Source organism: Salvelinus fontinalis, chromosome 21 (genome assembly GCF_029448725.1).
Source record: "Salvelinus fontinalis isolate EN_2023a chromosome 21, ASM2944872v1, whole genome shotgun sequence".
NCBI lineage: Eukaryota > Metazoa > Chordata > Actinopteri > Salmoniformes > Salmonidae > Salvelinus > Salvelinus fontinalis.
Window position 1 is genome coordinate 45497115 of NC_074685.1, and position 22432 is coordinate 45519546.

The window sequence follows — 22432 nt, forward strand, 5'->3', positions numbered from 1 at the left end:
GTTGGTCTTGTAGACACACAGAGTGGAACTACAAGAAGGTTTACTTAGACACCAGTAACCTTCATTTTGAGAGAAAGAGAACCATCCTTTCCTTTCAGCAGACTCCCTGGTCACTCCTACAGCCCAACTTGCCTCCACCTCAATATTCACCTCCACGTGCCAGAAGTGTCGTCCTGAGCGGAAGCCCTCCTTCCCCAGAATACAGGACCACCCATCAAATCTCTGGGGATTATTAGGAATTTTTTCCTGCTGTCACTCTCCTCCCATTATCAGACAGGATCAACTCACAGTGAGCTGTATCAGGGTCCAGAGTCACATCAGCTGTGGAGAGGAACAACAGTGACCACGATCACAAATGTCACTATAGATAGAAAGGAAAAATGTGATTTGAGATACAACATTCTGGTGTACTATATTTTGGAACAGGCGCATGTCATTCTGAAGTATGAATAATATAATACTCAAAATAACCGTACCTGCCAGTGGGATGACTGTTTCCTTGCTGGGTTCACTCATGTCTTCACTCATGTCTCATGTCTCTGATATCACAAAGGTTTCCCCATTTTCTCCGGTCGTCATGCTTCTCCAGTTCTTCTCCTCATGGAGAAAAAACAGGTCAGGTCTGACAGGTCTGTACTCCACTCTGAACCTGTCAGTGTGTCCAGTCTTTGACGGGGATAAGCGGAGGGTCACACTACTCTGCCGTGTGTCTACTACCTTAACAGTCTCAGGCTTTGACACAGCTTCATAGTCAGAGTTCACTAACCTGCCTCCCTGGTAGAGACGGATGGAGGCTCCAGGAGTGGAATCATCTGGAATGGAGGTTGCAGCAAACTTGAGTTTCTTGGTGACCTTAATGAAATCAAGAAAAGCTCTAGCTGCCGTTGTTACTCTCTCCTTGTTCTCCTCAGACTTGAACCAGGGTTGAATGTGCTGGTAGTGGTGACCAGGCCTGGTCTGTGAGTTTGTCTGTAGGTTGTCAAGATGCTGCTTCAGGGATGAGAGATACAGGTCTGTTTCACCCAGAGAGGTGAGAGTGAAACACACCACAGTGTCTGTCTTTGAATTACTAATTACTTTTTGCAGCTGGTCTGTAGACACCATCTTAGATCTGATTTTAGAGTCAAGAGATTCAAGGAACTTCAGCTCAGCCTGTTTGTCATCCAGCCACTGTCCTGTTGCCTCCATTCTGAACGGGGACAGATCATGACCTTTCATCTCTTCTTCAACAGCTTTCTCGTCCTGCACTCCTGACCTTACAGACACCAAAACTCTACCCATGAGTTTCTGCAGTTGAGCTAGGTACTGTTGAATGAGATCTATAAAATTGATCAATTTATCCTTCAGGTCCTGAACTTTACTGACCCACTCATGCTTTACTATCTCCTCACACCTTGTGCCTGTGCATCTGTAGTGTTCCATTTCTCTCTCTACCCTGGACTGTAGGTCTTCACTGATCTCCCTCACACAGGGTGCTGCAGGGTACAGGTTCTTCAGAGGGCAGAGCCAAACTCTCAGAGGAACATCCTTCTCTCCACTGGGCCCCAGCAGCTTAGGGAAGGACTCACAGAGATCCGTTATCTCTCTATCACCTCTATTTGTCTCAAGATCTCCGTAGTAGGTACAGGTGAGACCAGAAGATTTAGCTAGTTGAGCAGCTCCGTCCTCTGCTGTGAGAAGTTGGATCATTTTCTTCAGTTTATTGATAACTTTGCTCATGGTCCATGTTCTGTTTGTCTTACAAACGATGAAGGCCTGAGTTCCATATGTCACAGCCATGACCACGTGTGTGGCTGTTTGCTGCTGAATCACTTCAGGACGCCTCACCTTCTCTAACAGGAAGGAAGTCAGCTGATCCAGTCGGGTGGTTCTCTTGTAGTGCAGAGTCACATAGTCGCCTTTGTGCAGGAGAGGATGGTTTAGATACTCTGCAGCTCCTTCCACATCCACCAGTCCAGACAGGAAACTGGTTCTGATTGGCTGATCCAGTCCCAGAGCTCTGAACCTCTCCTGCAGAGAGTCTGTCTCTATTACCTTGGTCTCAGTGAACGGGAACGGCAGGGATAATTTCCCTTTTATCTTATTGTCTGAGTCACACAAGAAGTCTGAAGGGAGTGAAAATGTAATGTACAGTATTATAATTTAATATAATTCCATATTCTCCAAGACATTTATATTATTCTCATCTATTCCACTATCCCTATAAACACATAATAATTCTGAACATAATCGGTGCAGATATCACTTAAATGTAGAGTTACCTGGAGTGAAGGACTCAGAGCAAGAGTCATACAGCATTCCAGGGTGAATGGGCCGTCCCAGAGCTGGCACCTCCACCCAGCCTGGGAGACCACATGGGAGAGAACAGTAAGATATGAGACAATAGTCCACACAAGGAGACAAGTTGATAATACTATCTTCTTTACTTCAGAAATATATAACTGTCATTCTGGTAGGATCAGTGTCACACTGACTAAAGTTGATTGCGGGAGACACCGAGATTTTCTGGGATTTGCTGCCTGAAACCACTCCCTTTTCCTGGGAAAAATAACAGCGAGAAACCGGTCAATTATAATAAATTATTTATATGAAGAGCATGGCGTTAAATCAAACTGTTAAATATATGCAATGTCTAAATCTGGCTTCTCTACGGCCTCTGCATGATGAATCATCAATGCTCAGGGTGGGGACAGACAGCCTATCTCAGGGTGGGGACAGACAGCCTATCTCAGGGTGGGGACAGACAACCCATCTCAGGGTGGGGACAGACAACCCATCTCAGGATGGGGACAGACAACCCATCTCAGGGTGGGGACAGACAACCCATCTCAGGGTGGGGACAGACAGCCCATCTCAGGGTGGGGACAGACAGCCCATCTCAGGGTGGGGACAGACAGCCCATCTCAGGGTGGGGACAGACAGCCCATCTCAGGGTGGGGACAGACAGCCCATCTCAGGGTGGGGACAGACAGCCCATCTCGGGGTGGGGACAGACAACCCATCTCAGGGTGGGGACAGACAGCCCATCTCAGGGTGGGGACAGACAGCCCATCTCAGGGTGGGGACAGACAACCCATCTCAGGGTGGGGACAGACAGCCCATCTCAGGGTGGGGACAGGCAACCCATCTCAGGGTGGGGACAGACAGCCCATCTCAGGGTGGGGACAGACAGCCCATCTCAGGGTGGGGACAGACAGCCCATCTCAGGGTGGGGACAGACAGCCCATCTCAGGGTGGGGACAGACAGCCCATCTCAGGGTGGGGACAGACAGCCCATCTCAGGGTGGGGACAGACAGCCCATCTCAGGGTGGGGACAGACAGCCCATCTCAGGGTGGGGACAGACAACCCATCTCAGGGTGGGGACAGAGAGCCCATCTCAGGGTGGGGACAGAGAGCCCATCTCAGGGTGGGGACAGACAGCCCATCTCAGGGTGGGGACAGACAGCCCATCTCAGGGTGGGGACAGACAGCCCATCTCAGGGTGGGGACAGACAGCCCATCTCAGGGTGGGGACAGACAGCCCATCTCAGGGTGGGGACAGAGAGCCCATCTCAGGGTGGGGACAGACAGCCCATCTCAGGGTGGGGACAGACAGCCCATCTCAGGGTGGGGACAGACAGCCCATCTCAGGGTGGAGGGACAGACAGCCCATCTCAGGGTGGAGGGACAGACAGCCCATCTCAGGATGGAGGGACAGACAACCCATCTCAGGGTGGGGACAGACAGCCCATCTCAGGGTGGGGACAGACAGCCCATCTCAGGGTGGGGACAGAGAGGCCATCTCAGGGTGGGGACAGAGAGCCCATCTCAGGGTGGGGACAGACAGCCCATCTCAGGGTGGGGACAGACAGCCCATCTCAGGGTGGGGACAGACAGCCCATCTCAGGGTGGGGACAGACAGCCCATCTCAGGGTGGGGACAGACAGCCCATCTCAGGGTGGGGACAGACAGCCCATCTCAGGGTGGGGACCGACAGCCCATCTCAGGGTGGGGACCGACAGCCTATCTCAGGGTGGGGACCGACAGCCCATCTCAGGGTGGGGACAGACAGCCCATCTCAGGGTGGTGACAGACAGCCCATCTCAGGGTGGTGACAGACAGCCCATCTCAGGGTGGGGACAGACAACCCATCTCAGGGTGGGGACAGACAACCTATCTCAGCATCTTTCTCTCACTATCAATTCCATTCAAATTGCATCCAAAATAGATCATCCTCTTGTAGATTGATATATATTCCTATAAAGTGCATTTGGAAAGTATTAAGACCCCTTGACTTTTTCCAAATGTTGTTATGTTACAGCCATATTCTAAAATTGACTAAATCACTTTTTTCTCTCGTCAATCCACACAATACCCCATAATGACAAAGCGAAAACAGGTTTTTAGACATTTTTGCAGACTTATTTACATAAGTATTCAGACCCTTTACTATAAGAATCGAAATTGAGAGCAGGTGCATCGTGTTTCCATTGATCATCCTTTAGATGTTTCTACAACTTGATTGGTGTCCACCTGTGGTAAATTCAATTGATTGGACATGATTTGGAAAGGCACACACCTGTCTATATAAGGTCCCATGGTTGACAGTGCATGTCAGAGAAAAAAAACAAGCCATGAAGTCTAAGGAATTGTCTGTAGAGCTCCGAGACAGGATTGTGTCTAGGCACAGATCTGGGGAAGGGTACCAAAACAAAAAATGTCTGCAGCATTGAACGACCCCAAGAATACATTGGCCTCCATCATTCTTAAATTGAACGATGGATGCCAAGACTCTTCCTAGAGCTGGCCACCCGGCCAAACTGAGCAATATGGGGAGAAAGGCCTTTTGGTGAGGGAGGTGACCAAAAACCCGATGGTCACTCTGACAGAGCTCCAGAGTTCCTCTGTGGAGATGGGAAAACCTTCCAGAAGGACAACCATCTCTGCAGCACTCCACCAATCAAGCCTTTATGGTAGATTGGCCAGACAGAAGCCACTTCTCAGTAAAAGGCACATGACAGCCAGCTTGAAGTTTGCCAAAAGGCACCTAAAATCTCTCAGACCATGAGATACAAGATTCTCTGATCTGATGAAACCAAGATTGAACTCTTTGGCCTGAATGCCAAGTGTCACATCTGGAGGAAACCTGGCACCATCCCTACGGTGAAGCATGGTGGTGGCAGCATCATGCTGTGGGGGTGTTTATCAGCGGCAGGGACTGGTAGACTAGTTAGGGTTGAGGGAAAGATGAACGGAGCAAAGTACAGAGAGATCCTTGATTAAAACCTACTCTAGAGCACTCAGGACCTCAGACTGGGGCAAAGGTTTACCTTCCAACAGGACAATGACCCTAAGCACACAGCCAAGACAACGCAGGAGTGGCTTCGGGACAAGTCTCTGAATGTCCTTGAGTGGCCCAGCCAGAGCCTGGACTTGAACGTGATTGAACATCTCTGGGGAGATCTGAAAATAGCTGTGCAGAGACGCTCCCCATCCAACTTGACAGAGTTTGAGATTAGCTGCAGAGAAGAATGAGAGAAACTCCCCAAATACAGGTATGCCAAGCTTGCAGCGTCATACCCAAGAAGACGCAAGGCTGTAATCGCTGCCAAAGGTGTTTCAACAAAGTACTGAGTAAAGGGTCTGAATACTTATGTAAATGTGATATTTCCAGTTTTTCTTTTTAAGAAATTTGCTAAGATGTCTAAACCTGTTTTTGCATTTGTCATTATTTTGTGTAGATTGAGGGGGGGAACTATTTAATCAATTTTAGAATAAGGCTGTAACGTAACAAAATGTGGAAAAAGTCAAGGGGTCTGAATACTTTCCCGATTGCACTGTAGATGTCCTAGCCTCTGTCAAGGTATTAAATTAAATTAGCCTGTCAGGACCCGGTGTGAGAAACAGTCACTAATAGTCGGCAGAACCTAGAAGATGAGGCAGACACAGCAGTACAGAGACGGTGGTTTAATCAAGGTAAAAGATCTTCAGGCAAAAAGTATAAATCCACAACGTCAAAAGTAAAGCCAAGAGAAAAAATGGATATCATCCAAAATACAATGAAAATCCACGAAGTGGTAAGAACAGCAGGGAGAAACAAACCTCAAAAGACTAATCAAAAATAAACCAGAGTACCTCTGGAAAATCCAACAAGAGAAATATATGTTCACAGCATGGCTGGGGCTGGGTGCTAACATACAAACACAGAGCAAAGAACTGAGGGACACTAATGGTTTAAATACCTACAAGGAAATGAGGCACAGGTGAAAACAATAACTAGAAGGGGAAAAAAACAAAAGTTTCAAAAAGGCGCAATGGGGACATCTAGTGACCAAAACCTGAATAGTCCTGGCCAAAACCTGACATAGCCTTAGATTTAATTAATTAATGATGGATTATAATAACCCATCATATTGAGCAAGAGCCTCTGTCTCCACACACCTGTGCTCCGCTGGCCTCTCTCCTTAAAAAAACGCTCCTTAGCTCTTGTAGTCCCATGCAGGAAAAGCTAGACTAGAATAGGCTGCTGGACCTTTTTTTTTACATTTCTTATACCAATAGACTATTCGAAGAGGGACACAAGCTCTTGTTTGCTGAATGTTAAATACAGCAGCCAATAGAACTCAGGGGTAGTTTGAAAGAAGAGCAAACGCGCAATGGCGGTAGGTTATAACAGTTATTTATTCAGATCCATAACCATTCAGTCTTCGTGAAGAAAAGTGAAGGCCTTCTGCATCTCATTCTTATATTATTCAAGAATGATTAAGATAAGGACAACGAAACGTATTAATTGTAACTGTTGAAGGCAATTAATTAATGAAGCAACAACAGAGAGAGAAAGAGGCCAATAACATTTGGGGAAATACACTAAATGTCCAAAAGGATGTGGACACCCCTTCAAATTAGTGGATTCACCTATTTCAGCCAAACCCATTGCTGCCAGGTGTATAAAATCGTGCACACAGCCATGCAATCTCTGTAGACGAAGTAGAATGGCCCGTACTGAAGAGCTCAGTGACTTTCAATGTGGCACCGTCATAAAATGCCACCTTTCCAACATGTCAGTTCATCAGATTTATGCCCTGCTAGAGCTGCCTGGTCAACTGTAAGTGCTGTTATTGTGAAGTGGAAACGTCTAGGAGCAGCAAAGGCTCAGCGCGAAGTGGTAGGCCACACAAGCTCACAGAACAGGACTGCCAAGTGCTGAAATCGCCTGTCCTCAGTTGCAACACTCACTACAAAGTTCCAAACAGCCTCTGGAAGCAATGTCGGCACAATAACTGTTTGTCGGGAGCTTCATGAAATGGGTTTCCATGGTCTAGCAGCCACACACAGCCCAAAGATCACCATGCGCAATGCCAATCTTCGGCTGGAGTGGTGTAATGCTCGCTCCCATTGAACTCTGAAGCAGTGGAAACGGGTTCTCTGGAGTGATGAATCACGCTTCACCATCTGGTAGTCCGACAGAAAAATCTGGGTTTGGCGGATGCCAGGAGAACGCTACCTGCCCCAATGCACCAATAAGTCCATACAGAAACGGTTTGTCGAGATCAGTGTGGAAAAACTTGACTGGCCTGCACAGAGCTCTAACCTCAACCCCATCGAATATCTTTGGGAGGACTGAGAGCCAGGCCTAGTCGCCCAACATCAGCGTTCGACCCCACTAATGCTCTTCTGGGTTAATGGATGCAAGTCTCTGCAGCAATGTTCCAACAGCTAGTGGAAAGCCTTCCTAGAAGAGTGAAGGCTGTTATAGCAGCAATGTTCCAACAGCTAGTGGAAAGCCTTCCTAGAAGAGTGAAGGCTGTTATAGCAGCAATGTTCCAACAGCTAGTGGAAAGCCTTCCTAGAAGAGTGAAGGCTGTTATAGCAGCAATGTTCCAACAGCTAGTGGAAAGCCTTCCTAGAAGAGTGAAGGCTGTTATAGCAGCAATGTTCCAACAGCTAGTGGAAAGCCTTCCTAGAAGAGTGAAGGCTGTTATAGCAGCAATGTTCCAACAGCTAGTGGAAAGCCTTCCTAGAAGAGTGAAGGCTGTTATAGCAGCAATGTTCCAACAGCTAGTGGAAAGCCTTCCTAGAAGAGTGAAGGCTGTTATAGCAGCAATGTTCCAACAGCTAGTGGAAAGCCTTCCTAGAAGAGTGAAGGCTGTTATAGCAGCAATGTTCCAACAGCTAGTGGAAAGCCTTCCTAGAAGAGTGAAGGCTGTTATAGCAGCAATGTTCCAACAGCTAGTGGAAAGCCTTCCTAGAAGAGTGAAGGCTGTTATAGCAGCAATGTTCCAACAGCTAGTGGAAAGCCTTCCTAGAAGAGTGAAGGCTGTTATAGCAGCAATGTTCCAACAGCTAGTGGAAAGCCTTCCTAGAAGAGTGAAGGCTGTTATAGCAGCAATGTTCCAACAGCTAGTGGAAAGCCTTCCTAGAAGAGTGAAGGCTGTTATAGCAGCAATGTTCCAACAGCTAGTGGAAAGCCTTCCTAGAAGAGTGAAGGCTGTTATAGCAGCAATGTTCCAACAGCTAGTGGAAAGCCTTCCTAGAAGAGTGAAGGCTGTTATAGCAGCAATGTTCCAACAGCTAGTGGAAAGCCTTCCTAGAAGAGTGAAGGCTGTTATAGCAGCAATGTTCCAACAGCTAGTGGAAAGCCTTCCTAGAAGAGTGAAGGCTGTTATAGCAGCAATGTTCCAACAGCTAGTGGAAAGCCTTCCTAGAAGAGTGAAGGCTGTTATAGCAGCAATGTTCCAACAGCTAGTGGAAAGCCTTCCTAGAAGAGTGAAGGCTGTTATAGCAGCAATGTTCCAACAGCTAGTGGAAAGCCTTCCTAGAAGAGTGAAGGCTGTTATAGCAGCAATGTTCCAACAGCTAGTGGAAAGCCTTCCTAGAAGAGTGAAGGCTGTTATAGCAGCAATGTTCCAACAGCTAGTGGAAAGCCTTCCTAGAAGAGTGAAGGCTGTTATAGCAGCAATGTTCCAACAGCTAGTGGAAAGCCTTCCTAGAAGAGTGAAGGCTGTTATAGCAGCAATGTTCCAACAGCTAGTGGAAAGCCTTCCTAGAAGAGTGAAGGCTGTTATAGCAGCAATGTTCCAACAGCTAGTGGAAAGCCTTCCTAGAAGAGTGAAGGCTGTTATAGCAGCAATGTTCCAACAGCTAGTGGAAAGCCTTCCTAGAAGAGTGAAGGCTGTTATAGCAGCAATGTTCCAACAGCTAGTGGAAAGCCTTCCTAGAAGAGTGAAGGCTGTTATAGCAGCAATGTTCCAACAGCTAGTGGAAAGCCTTCCTAGAAGAGTGAAGGCTGTTATAGCAGCAATGTTCCAACAGCTAGTGGAAAGCCTTCCTAGAAGAGTGAAGGCTGTTATAGCAGCAATGTTCCAACAGCTAGTGGAAAGCCTTCCTAGAAGAGTGAAGGCTGTTATAGCAGCAATGTTCCAACAGCTAGTGGAAAGCCTTCCTAGAAGAGTGAAGGCTGTTATAGCAGCAATGTTCCAACAGCTAGTGGAAAGCCTTCCTAGAAGAGTGAAGGCTGTTATAGCAGCAATGTTCCAACAGCTAGTGGAAAGCCTTCCTAGAAGAGTGAAGGCTGTTATAGCAGCAATGTTCCAACAGCTAGTGGAAAGCCTTCCTAGAAGAGTGAAGGCTGTTATAGCAGCAATGTTCCAACAGCTAGTGGAAAGCCTTCCTAGAAGAGTGAAGGCTGTTATAGCAGCAATGTTCCAACAGCTAGTGGAAAGCCTTCCTAGAAGAGTGAAGGCTGTTATAGCAGCAATGTTCCAACAGCTAGTGGAAAGCCTTCCTAGAAGAGTGAAGGCTGTTATAGCAGCAATGTTCCAACAGCTAGTGGAAAGCCTTCCTAGAAGAGTGAAGGCTGTTATAGCAGCAATGTTCCAACAGCTAGTGGAAAGCCTTCCTAGAAGAGTGAAGGCTGTTATAGCAGCAATGTTCCAACAGCTAGTGGAAAGCCTTCCTAGAAGAGTGAAGGCTGTTATAGCAGCAATGTTCCAACAGCTAGTGGAAAGCCTTCCTAGAAGAGTGAAGGCTGTTATAGCAGCAATGTTCCAACAGCTAGTGGAAAGCCTTCCTAGAAGAGTGAAGGCTGTTATAGCAGCAATGTTCCAACAGCTAGTGGAAAGCCTTCCTAGAAGAGTGAAGGCTGTTATAGCAGCAATGTTCCAACAGCTAGTGGAAAGCCTTCCTAGAAGAGTGAAGGCTGTTATAGCAGCAATGTTCCAACAGCTAGTGGAAAGCCTTCCTAGAAGAGTGAAGGCTGTTATAGCAGCAATGTTCCAACAGCTAGTGGAAAGCCTTCCTAGAAGAGTGAAGGCTGTTATAGCAGCAATGTTCCAACAGCTAGTGGAAAGCCTTCCTAGAAGAGTGAAGGCTGTTATAGCAGCAATGTTCCAACAGCTAGTGGAAAGCCTTCCTAGAAGAGTGAAGGCTGTTATAGCAGCAATGTTCCAACAGCTAGTGGAAAGCCTTCCTAGAAGAGTGAAGGTTTACCCGCCTTTCTAAGGTCTTCGAAAGCCAAGTCAACAAACAGATTACCGACAATTTCGAATCCCACCATACCTTCTCCGCTATGCAATCTGGTTTCAGAGCTGGTCATGGGTGCACCTCAGCCACGCTCAAGGTCATAAACGATATCTTAACCGCTATTGATAGGAAACAGTACTGTGCAGCCGTATTCATTGACTTGGCCAAGGCTTTCGACTCTGTCAATCACCACATCCTCATCGGCAGACTTGATAGCCTTGGTTTCTCAAATGACTGCCTCGCCTGGTTCACCAACTACTTCTCTGATAGAGTTCAGTGTGTCAAATCGGAGGGCCTGTTGTCCGGGCCTCTGGCAGTCTCTATGGGGGTGCCACAGGGTTCAATTCTTGGACCGACTCTCTTCTCTGTATACATCAATGATGTCGCTCTTGCTGCTGGTGAGTCTCTGATCCACCTCTACGCAGACGACACCATTCTGTATACTTCTGGCCCTTCTTTGGACACTGTGTTAACAACCCTCCAGACGAGCTTCAATGCCATACAACTCTCCTTCCGTGGCCTCCAATTGCTCTTATATACAAGTAAAACTAAATGCATGCTCTTCAACCGATCGCTGCCTGCACCTGCCCGCCCGTCCAACATCACTACTCTGGACGATTCTGACTTAGAACATGTGGACAACTACAAATACCTAGGTGTCTGGTTAGACTGTAAACTCTCCTTCCAGACTCACATCAAACATCTCCAATCCAAAGTTAAATCTAGAATTGGCTTCCTATTCCGCAACAAAGCATCCTTCACTCATGCTGCCAAACATACCCTTGTAAAACTGACCATCCTACCAATCCTCGACTTCGGTGATGTCATTTACAAAATAGCCTCCAAAACACTACTCAATAAATCGGATGCAGTCTATCACAGTGCCATCCGTTTTGTCACCAAAGCCCCATATACTACCCACCACTGCGACCTGTACACTCTCGTTGGCTGGCCCTCGCTTCATACTCGTCGTCAAACCCACTGGCTCCAGGTCATCTACAAGACCCTGCTAGGTAAAGTCCCCCCTTATCTCAGCTCGCTGGTCACCATAGCAGCACCTACCTGTAGCACGCGCTCCAGCAGGTATATCTCTCTGGTCACCCCCAAAACCAATTCTTCCTTTGGCCGCCTCTCCTTCCAGTTCTCTGCTGCCAATGACTGGAACGAACTACAAAAATCTCTGAAACTGGAAACACTTACCTCCCTCACTAGCTTTATGCACCAGCTGTCAGAGCAGCTCACAGATTACTGCACCTGTACATAGCCCATCTATAATTTAGCCCAAACAACTACCTCTCCCCCTACTGTATTTCTTTATTTATTTTTCTCCTTTGCACCCCATTATTTCTATCTCTACTTTGCACATTCTTCCACTGCAAATCTACCATTCCAGTGTTTTACTTGCTATATTGGATTTACTTCGCCACCATGGCCTTTTTTTGCCTTTACCTCCCTTATCTCACCTTATTTGCTCACATTGTATATAGACTTATTTTTCTACTGTATTATTGTCTGTATATTTGTTTTACTCCATGTAACTCTGTGTTGTTGTATGTGTCGAACTGCTTTGCTTTAACTTGGCCAGGTTGCAATTGTAAATGAGAACTTGTTCTCAACTTGCCTACCTGGTTAAATAAAGGTAAAATAAATAAATAAATAAATTCCTTTCGCATTTCCACAAACTTCAAAGTGTTTCCTTTGAAATAGTACCAATAATATGCCTACCCTTGCTTCAGGGCCTGAGTTACAGGCAGTTAGATTTGGGTATGTCATTTTAGGTGAAAATTGAAAAATAGAGGCGGATTCTTAAGAGGTTATAACTTCTTATGTCCTGCGGCTTACCCCAAGAGACCACATTTTTGGACAAGCTATGTTTTTAAAACCGCAATGTTTACATTAATTCGGATTATTTCCAGGGGTACACAACATCCGGAAATATATGTTGATATCTTTGTTAGAAAGAATACTATATTTCCCATGACGGAGTAATGCTGATGCCACATTCACGTGCTATCGGAGCTCCTAGTTCCCAGTGGGAAATTTAACTTGAACAACCCTTCATGTCGTAATTACATGTGGGAAAATGTTGTTACCCGAGTTGTGACTTTTCACTTTTTCAACCAAAAAATGATGACAAATCAGTTTTTGACAATTCCAACCATGTCAATATTTTGATGTAGCTAGTCTGACCATATTGTCAATGTTAAGCAAGCTAGCTAACTTTATTATTAGCATTGTTAGCTAGCTTATCAAGCAACAAGAATTGTATTGGTTAAAGAATTGTTACGACTTCAACATCATTTGAACACAAGCATGTCGTACTTGCCACTTCCCAGTTTCCTGTTTTCCACGAGCATGTGAAGCCAGCATGAAGGTAAAAAAATGACTAAACTTGCCCCTCTCCCTTACCCCTGGCCCTTACCCCTGGCCCTCTCCCTTACCCCTTTCCCTTACCCCTGGCCATCTCCCTTACCCCTGGCCCTTACCCCTGGCCCTCTCCCTTACCCCTTTCCCTTACCCCTCCCCCCTGGCCCTCTCCCTTACTCCTGGCCCTTACCCCTTACCTCTGGCCCTCTCCCTTACCCCTCTCCCTTACCCCTGGTCCTCTCCCTTACCCCTGGCCCTCTCCCTTACTCCTGGCCCTTACCCCTTACCTCTGGCCCTCTCCCTGACCCCTGGCCCTTACTCCTGGCCCTCTCCCTTACCCCTGGCCCTGTCACAAGTGGATTTATGGACGATTTAAGATGAAAACATCCACCCTGTTACTTTATTTGGCACTTACTATAGTCATTTTATTTATTTCACCTCTTGTGATGGGAAAACATGATTATTGAAGTTATTCATGTGTCTTTATGACGGAATGCTAAAATGTAAAAACATCTACATTTCCAAATTACACTACCCAAAAGTACTCTATTGGTGGAACAACCCAGATAAGTGCTTGTAGTCATATCTAATATTATATTTCTAATGACAGTACCTCTTTGATCCTCTCTGTCTTTCCAGTGTTACCATGGTGGCCTTTGTGTCCACCGTATCCAATGACATCGGCCAGGGTGTGTCTCCGCAGAGCTGGGATGGTGTAGTGCTGCCTGACGTGAAGCTCGCAGTAGGAGACATTGCAGGTCAAACAGGACTTAACCGCTCTCAGCTTCTGGCCAGAGCATATATCACATGCCACATCCACAGACCCAGCATAGCTCAGAGCAGGGAGGGCTGGACTGAAGCCTACCTGCTGGAGCTCCTGGAGCACCTTGGCCAAGGCTGTGTTAGTGTAGAGCACAGGCTTGGTTCTGAATCTCTAATTGCACTGGGGGCACACATAGTTCCCTGCATGGCCGGGCTGGGCCCAGTGTGTGCTGATACACTCCCTGCAGTAACTGTGTCCACAGGGAATGGAGACCGGGTTCCTCATCGCATCGGAACACAAAGGGCATCTGAAATTATGTACAGTCAGCAAAATGGCACTGTGAGAGAGAGAGAGAGAGAGAGAGAGAGAGAGAGAGAGAGAGAGACAGAGACAGAGACAGAGACAGAGACAGAGACAGAGACAGAGACAGAGACAGAGACAGACAGAGTTAACTGTGTATTGTCTTCCTCCAAAACGGTCAACCTGGTCACACCAATTAACATTATATTATATTTTTTTCGGTTCCTCCATGTCACATAATATGATACGTTCCTCCATCTCACATGATATGATACGTTCCTCTATGGCTGCGTTTCAAACACGTAAAAGACACCCTCACTTTATGCCCTTTGGGAACTCACGCGGCCATTTTTGCCGTCGGTCCAAACAATTAGCCAAGCAAGGGAAGTTGGCAACGTAAGCCCCTCAGCCCTCGTTTGTGATCGAGTGCGCTGTCCTGAAACGCCCCATAATTCAATTTGCGATGATTGTACATCCGCTCAGAAAAGTCAGCCAAAACTTAAAACCAACATCAATATGGAGAAGTGAACATACAAATGTAAGTAAAAACAGTTAGAAATTGTGCTACTGACGCACATGACGGCACAAACACGTATCGTAAAAGTAATGATGTTTTTGTTCGGTTAGCTTTTGGAAACGATAGCTGGCGCATGTAACTTTCCCTAACATCACACTTATACGTTGTAATTTTCGATTTGACCTGATATCGTCAGATGGCTAGGTTTTTCCATGATAACTGAAAACACAACCATAGGATGAACAAGTGATGAATTTCCCGGCAAGGGCGGTCCATTTCAAATGAATTAATTCTTCCCTCGCTCCTTGCCCTGCAAGTATCAACTCATCATATGTTATGATATGTCATCAGAAGTGTCCACTTAATTTGAGGGCTGAGGGGAGAGGGTGTGTCTTTTACGTGTTTGGAATGCAGCCCATGTCACATGACATGATACATCCCTCCATGTCACATGATGCAGATTCATATGATAGAGCTGCTTATATTATTTTGGTAGTGCGACCAACCTTTCTACCAAAGTTTCTGTCTTATTTAACCTTCTGTCTTGAGTGAACAGATCATTTGTACTCAAAAAACCTGTACTATCCTACATCTAGTTTGTGCGACCAGGCTGAAACTGTGTAGTGTTGCAATCTGTCCTTTATCAACCCTCTCACCTTAGATCCGGGGGTATGGTTTCTCCTCTGAAGTGAATGGGTTCAAACATTGACCCGTTACTCTTCATAGACAGGCAGCTGAGAGCAGGTGACTCCACTCTCTCCTCCTTGACACTACAATTCAGACAAAATTGTTATCACATATCAAGGTTTTGTATAAAGCATCTAATGTTTTATAAGAGATGTTTTATAATCAGTACTTTACTATCTGGGATAGTAAAGGTTTATGGGTTGGTTGTAATTCTGGCCTATAATCAGTGGTAAAACTGAACTTTGCTCAGGGTTTAGCCTCAGATAGTTGTACATGATTGATTGATTTGATTAATTGATACATTTCATTATTGCATCTTCAGGATTTAAACAATAAAAAATTAACCTTTATTTAACTAGGCAAGTCAGTTAAGAACAAATTCTTATTTACAATGACGGCCTACTGGGGAACAGTGGGTTAACTGACTTGTACAGATTTTTACATTGGTCAGCTCGGGGATTCGATCTAGCAAGCTTTCGGTTACTGGCTCTAACCACTAGGCTACCTGCCGGAGGATGCTCCTCCCACATAGGTGTAACCGATGTGAAATGGCTAGCTAGGTAGCGGTGGTGCGCGCTAGCAGCCTTTCAGTCGGTTACCTCACTTGCTCATATAAATAAATGAATTGTCTATGGTTTACAGTCACCAAAGATTAAATGGCATTGTATTGCATATTTTTGCATTGAAATGTTAAAGGATAGATACAGTTAAAACATTGACACATTATAATAACAGTAGATTGTTCTGCCATTACATAAGGGAGGTGACGGTAGTGATTTGGATAACTATCGACCCATCTCTAGGCTCCCTTGTCTGGTAAAGATTCTAGAATCTATAGTCAACAAACAGTTACAATCTTTTCTTTCTGCTAACAGTATTCTTAGTACCAATCAATCTGGTTTTAGATCTAAACACAGTACCACATCGGCCGCTATGCATGTTGTAAATGATATTGCAAATGCCTTAGACGATAGAAAGCACTGTGCTGCGTTGTTTGTAGATTTGTCAAAAGCTTTTGACACTGTAGACCATGCTATCCTTTTGAGTAAGCTGTCATCTATAGGACTGGGCACTGATGCCTGCCGATGGTTTTATGACTATCTTAAAGATAGAACTCAAGCCGTCATGGTCGATGGGGTCAAGTCTGACCCCTTACAGTTACTTAAAGGGGTCCCTCAGGGTTCAATAATTGGCCCACTATTGTTCTCACTTTATATAAACAACATTTGTGATAATGTCAGATATTGTAAATTCCATTTATATGCAGATGACACAGTGATGTACTCTATTGCTCCAACAGCAGACCAAGCTTTAATGCAGTTGGAGTCTGATTTTAGGATACTACAGGGGTCTCTTTTACAGCTTAAACTTGTTTTAAACGCTAAGAAAACAAATGTCATGTTTTTTTCTAGGTCTAAACTCTCAGTTAGAAACACGTTTGTAATCACTAGCTTGGATGGTACTCAAATCAATAAGGTCTCTGCATATAAATACTTAGGGGTATGGTTAGATGATAGGCTTTCTTTTAAAAAACATGTTACTGAATTGGGAAAAAAGCTCAAATTCAAGATAGGATTCCTTTACAGAAACAGGGCTTGTCTGTCCTCTGTAAATAGGAAACAAATTGTGCAGGCTACTTTTATGTCCGTTTTAGATTATGGTGATATTATCTATATGCATGCATCGGCAAACACATTAAAACCACTGGATGCTATTTACCATTGTGCACTCAGGTTTATCACGGGTGATAGTTACAGAACTCATCACTGTATCCTATATCAACATGTGGGTTGGGTCTCTCTATCTGTGAGGCGAGAGCAACATGCTCTCTTGTTTATTTATAAAGCACTTCTTTTAAAACTACCTCCATATATATCATCATTAATTTCCACAAGATGTACTAATTTTAAAACCAGATCACAGATGTGGATTACATTAGAGACTCCTGTGGTCTCCACAGAGTTGGGTAGGACTGCCTTCAGTTCCTTTGCACCTTATTTATGGAACAAACTGCAGATCCAACTTAAGTTAGACACTCTGGTGTCCCTTGCCCATTTTAAAATGTTTATGGAGGATCAATATGATGTTGTCTGTGATTGTTTCTGTTGAATTGTGTATGTTTTGAAATGTTCTTGTCTGCATGTTTAAAACTGTACATGTCAACATGTTTACACAGGGCACAGCCGTAAAAGAATTCCAGGTCTCAGTCTGTTTTCCCTGTTAAAATAAAGATTTAAAAAAAAAAAATTAAAAAGAAGATCCTACATCGAATTACAATTGAATCCTCCTCGGGTCATCCCACTTTAATTCAGTGTAACCAAAAACATTTGATTATAGTTCTTTAGGCCTCAACTGAAAGTGTAGACAGATATAACAAGAGCGCCATCTTGTGTACAAACAACATGACAAGGTTTTCTCTTCAACTCAAATCAAATTTTATTTGTCACATGCGCTGACTACAACCTTACCGGAGAATGCTTACTTACAAGCCCTTAACCAACAATGCAGCTGAAGAAATAGAGTTAAGAAAATATTTACTAAATAAACAAAATAAAAAATAAAAAATTATAACATCAAAAAGTCTTATGTACAGCCCTGAGGGTTTCTCAACCACGTTTGTCTTGGTGGGAAACCAACAGTGCAGAATCATCTGCATAGATGATAGATGATAGACGGGAAGATGGGAAATTGACAGTAGGCCATAAACTATAGTTTAGCCTGTCTATCTACAACACTGGTCTCATAGACTCGAGGTAACATAGTTAATGTAAATCCGGAACTCACAAATTAGTATGATATGTTACGTTTGGTATGGTTACATAAGATAGGTTACTTATTATGCAAACGTCTATCAAACTCAAAAGTTGCGTGTTCGAATCTCATTACAGACAACTTTAGCTAATTAGCAACTATGCAACTACTTACTACTTTTATTGCTACTTTGCAACTACGTAGCATGTTAGCTAACCCTTCACTTAACCCTAAACTTAACCCTTTTAGCTAACCCTGCCCCAACCCTAAACTTACCCTTTAACCTTACTCCTCACGTTAACCTAACGCCTAGAGCAGGGGTGTCAAACTCATTCCACGGAGGGCCTAGTGTCTGCAGGTTTTTGGTTTTTCCTTTCAATAAAGCCCTAGACAACCAGGTGTGGGGAGTTCCTAACTAATTAGTGATGTTAATTCATCAATCAAGTACAAGGGAGGAGCAAAAACCCGCAGACACTCGGCCCTCCGTGGAATGAGTTTGACACCTGTGGCCTAGAGCGAGCTAATGTTAGCATTTTGTTGTTAGCCACAACAAATTGGAATTCGTAACATATCATACGAAATGGAGTATCTCAGATTTACATACAGAAGAATATGAAATGCTTTGAGACCACATTGCAACACATGACACTCAATATTGTCTAGACAGCATTGAGCTCCATTATAATAATTACCACTAACGTGCAAACTAGTTATTCCACAGCAACCACTGTTCCAGGTACAATATCACATGGTACTCTTCGGTATGTTGATATAAATAACATAGATAACATATATAGATAACATAGATAACATTGTATCTACTGTAGCCGGCAGCATTCCCGCTGCTCCCAGGAAACAATAGGCCTACTCGCTTCAGTTACCTGTCTTCTACTACTGCAAGCATCATACTCAAAATTAAGCACTCAAACTTGTACATTCACATTTATTTATGTATTTTATGGTTGAAATGCCCCTATCTTGCCAATGTCTGTCTGTTTTTCTGTCTGTCTATCTTTTTGTCTGTCTGTCTTTTTGTCTCTCTGTCCGTCTGCTCTCCACCTATTTTATAAACAAGTTGTTGATAAAATATATAGTTCCATAAATAACTTTATTAGCCAAGTTTTTTCTGGTCAGCACAATACGCACATTGCATTATTACGTGCCACTGAAAATGTGCCATAACACTGACCATGTTTTATATCATACTAGTCTCTAGCCTACTGACCATTTTTTATATCATACTAGTCTCTAGCCTACTGACCATTTTTTATATCACACTAGTCTCTAGCCTACTGAACATTTTTTATATCACACTAGTCTCTAGCCTACTGACCATTTTTTATATCATACTAGTCTCTAGCCTACTGACCATTTTTTATATCATACTAGTCTCTAGCCTACTGATCATTTTTTATATCATACTAGTCTCTAGCCTACTGACCATTTTTTATATCATACTAGTCTCTAGCCTACTGACCATTTTTTATATCACACTAGTCTCTAGCCTACTGATCATTTTTTATATCATACTAGTCTCTAGCCTACTGATCATTTTTTATATCATACTAGTCTCTAGCCTACTGACCATTTTTTATATCATACTAGTCTCTAGCCTACTGACCATTTTTTATATCACACTAGTCTCTAGCCTACTGATCATTTTTTATATCATACTAGTCTCTAGCCTACTGACCATTTTTTATATCATACTAGTCTCTAGCCTACTGACCATTTTTTATATCACACTAGTCTCTAGCCTACTGATCATTTTTTATATCATACTAGTCTCTAGCCTACTGATCATTTGCACACAATTTAGACCCCTACCGAATAGCATTACTTTTACCTGAAGTAAGTTAGTCTTCCTGTACTCTCTCCTGGACAGACTAGATACATCCGGTACAGCCTGTCCCTAAAACTAGCCTGTCACTAAAAACAATACTATTGCCTATATATACTATATATACTATTGCTGGCCGTGTTTTATCCTTACCACATACTGTACATGCGAACTCCTCCTTTAATTTCTTCAATTCCTTTCCTCTTTTTCCTCGCAACCTTTCCTTTCCTCATTTCCCAGCTTCCTTTTCTAACTTACTTTCCTTCTTCCTTTCCTCTCTACTGGCCGTGGTTAATCCCTACCACATACTTATTTCCTCAATCCTTTTCCTTTCCTTTCCTTCTTTCCTAGCTCCTAGTTAAGGAAAGGGAGATAGGGAAAGAGGAAAGGAAGCTGGGAAAGGAGGAAAATAAATGGAGCTAGGAAAGGAGGAAAGGAAAGGGAGTCAGGAAAGGAATCTAGGAAAGAAAATTAAGAAAGAAAATGAAGCAAGGGAGGGAGCTAGGAAAGGTGGAAAGGAGGTAGGAAAGAAAAGGAGATAAGGAAAGTGAGATAGGATAGAGGAGAGGATTTGGAGGTAGGGAAGGAAAGGAAGCTGGGAAACGAGGACAGGGATCTAGGAATGGAAAGGAGGAGTTCACGTGTATGTGGTAGGAATTAACCACAACCAATAGAGAGGAAAGGAAAGGAATAAGGAAAGAAAGTTAAGAAAGAAGGAAAGGAAAGGAAGCTAGTGTAACGGATGTGAAATGGCTAGCTAGTTAGCGGGTGCGCGCTAGTAGCATTTCAATCAGTTACGTCACTTGCTCTGAGACTTAAGTAGTGTTGCCCCTTGCCGCGGCCTTTGTGGAGCGATGGGTAACGACCGTGCTTCGTGGGCAACCGTTGTTGATGTGTGCAGAGGGTCCCTGGTTCGCGCCCGTGTCGGGGCGAGGGGACGGTTTAAAGTTATACTGTTACATTGATGCTGTTGGCCCGGATCACTGGTTGCTGCGGAAAAGGAGGAGGTTGAAAGGGGGGTGAGTGTAACGGATGTGAAATGGCTAGCTAGTTAGCGGGTGCGCGCTAGTAGCATTTCAATCAGTTACGTCACTTGCTCTGAGACTTAAGTAGTGTTGCCCCTTGCCGCGGCCTTTGTGGAGCGATGGGTAATGACCGTGCTTCGTGGGCAACCGTTGTTGATGTGTGCAGAGGGTCCCTGGTTCGCGCCCGTGTCGGGGCGAGGGGACGGTTTAAAGTTATACTGTTACACTAGGAAAGGAGGAAATAAAGGGGTCTCAGGCTGCAGCTGGATACTATTGGGACAGACTAGTAAAGAAGCATCTGACCAATTACGCGAGACTTTAGTTCTGTTTTAGCCAAGTTTTAGTGCTTTCAAGACAACTGGGAACTCGGTAAAAAAAAAACTAGGTCAAATCATGACGTGAGTGATCCTCACGTCGGAAAGTAGAAGCTCCAGAAAGATGCCCGAGTTTTCGAATTGGAATTCCGAGTTGAATGACATTTCAAAACGACTTTCCCAGTCGGAGCTAGTTTTTTTGCCGAATTCCCAGATGTCTTGAACGCACTGAAGTCGGAAGGCAGAGATTTCCGAGTTTCCAGTTGTTCTGAACGCTGCAGTGGTCTACCTGCAATAACAGTGAGTGGGATGGACAAACATTGACATTTGCATAAGGGAGTGTTTTTTTCTTGCGAAACTTGTTGGCACTTTTTGTCCTTCATTTAGGAAATAAGTAACCTAGGAAAAACGGTACCTGCAACGGAACATTTGTCATTGTCGTTAAACCTGCGAAATACCGCTAAATAGTAGGCTACAGAAAAATATATACATTTGCAGGCGTGACCATCGCCCCATAGTGTGACTCATGCCGAACATTCCCATGGGACATCTTGTAAGCAAGTAATTTTTTTAAAGGCGTCCACTTCCCACGTATCGGCTGGGATTTCCACTTTCAGGATATATACCATAGCGGTAAGTACATTTGGATGAACTCAATAATGAAATATATGGAACGTATTTTTGTTTACCATTTCAATATCCAGTGATAGTACAAATATTTCAACACTGCAAATGGTCGGCGTTATCATTTACTGCCAGCATTATCATCCATTGTGAATGTGCCTAGTCATAGTTGGTTATGGACATAACTTACTTTTTTTTGTATCTTCCTTTAACGTCCCGATTCTAGCTGTTGTAGGTCTGTGGAGTAACGTTTCTGAACTTAAGTAAAACATGTTTTACAGGTGTGCTCTGATACCGGTAGTTAAATGGGCAGGTTGTAGTGAACTCCACTGTATCCTACTACTATTACTATTTGAAAATCAAAATGACAGTCATGTCTTCACAGTCGACATGCAATTCAATGGATTTGACGAGTTATCCAATCACTGTATTTCAAATTAATTTCGCATGGCAAATCCCTATGTCCCGCAGCCAACTTTAGTTGTTTGCATACAGTTGGCCACACTTCAGAGCCATAATAGGCTGCTATCTCACCACGACATCACGATGCTGTGTTATAGTATACCGTTTCTGCCATGCTTATTAAGCACGAATCACAGTAGATTGAGAATGTGAGAGTTCAGAGACTGGACTATTGTCTTCCTACATACTATTTTATATATATGTATGTATGTGTGTATGTGTGTGTGTGTGTGTGTGTGTGTACACCAGTTGCAACATCTGACCTGTGGTGTGAACAAAC

General features: G+C 44.2%; 2 protein-coding genes and 1 pseudogene across 3 annotated transcripts in view; 1 reads left to right on the forward strand and 2 right to left on the reverse strand.

The window, feature by feature from the left end:
- The window catches only part of sh2d4a (SH2 domain containing 4A), a 102499-nt gene that overhangs the window by 65969 nt on the left and 14098 nt on the right, over nucleotides 1–22432 (forward strand). Inside the window, exon 1 of one of the 2 annotated variants that reach the window (XM_055875457.1) lies at nucleotides 21149–21699. The exons of the other annotated variant lie outside the window; for it this stretch is intronic. The gene's annotated coding sequence lies outside the window, so the exon portion shown is untranslated. Of the gene's footprint in view, nucleotides 1–21148; nucleotides 21700–22432 lie in introns of those variants that run through there. 2 annotated transcript variants of the gene reach the window in all.
- LOC129818286 (stonustoxin subunit alpha-like) lies at nucleotides 532–7583 on the reverse strand. The gene is made up of 3 exons (XM_055874030.1): nucleotides 7573–7583; nucleotides 2262–2425; nucleotides 532–2087 (listed from the first exon to the last, which is right to left on the reverse strand). Exons 1-3 carry the CDS (start codon nucleotides 7581–7583, stop codon nucleotides 532–534), a joined length of 1731 nt encoding a protein of 576 aa, XP_055730005.1.
- On the reverse strand, nucleotides 13204–22232 carry LOC129818287 (E3 ubiquitin/ISG15 ligase TRIM25-like; annotated as a pseudogene).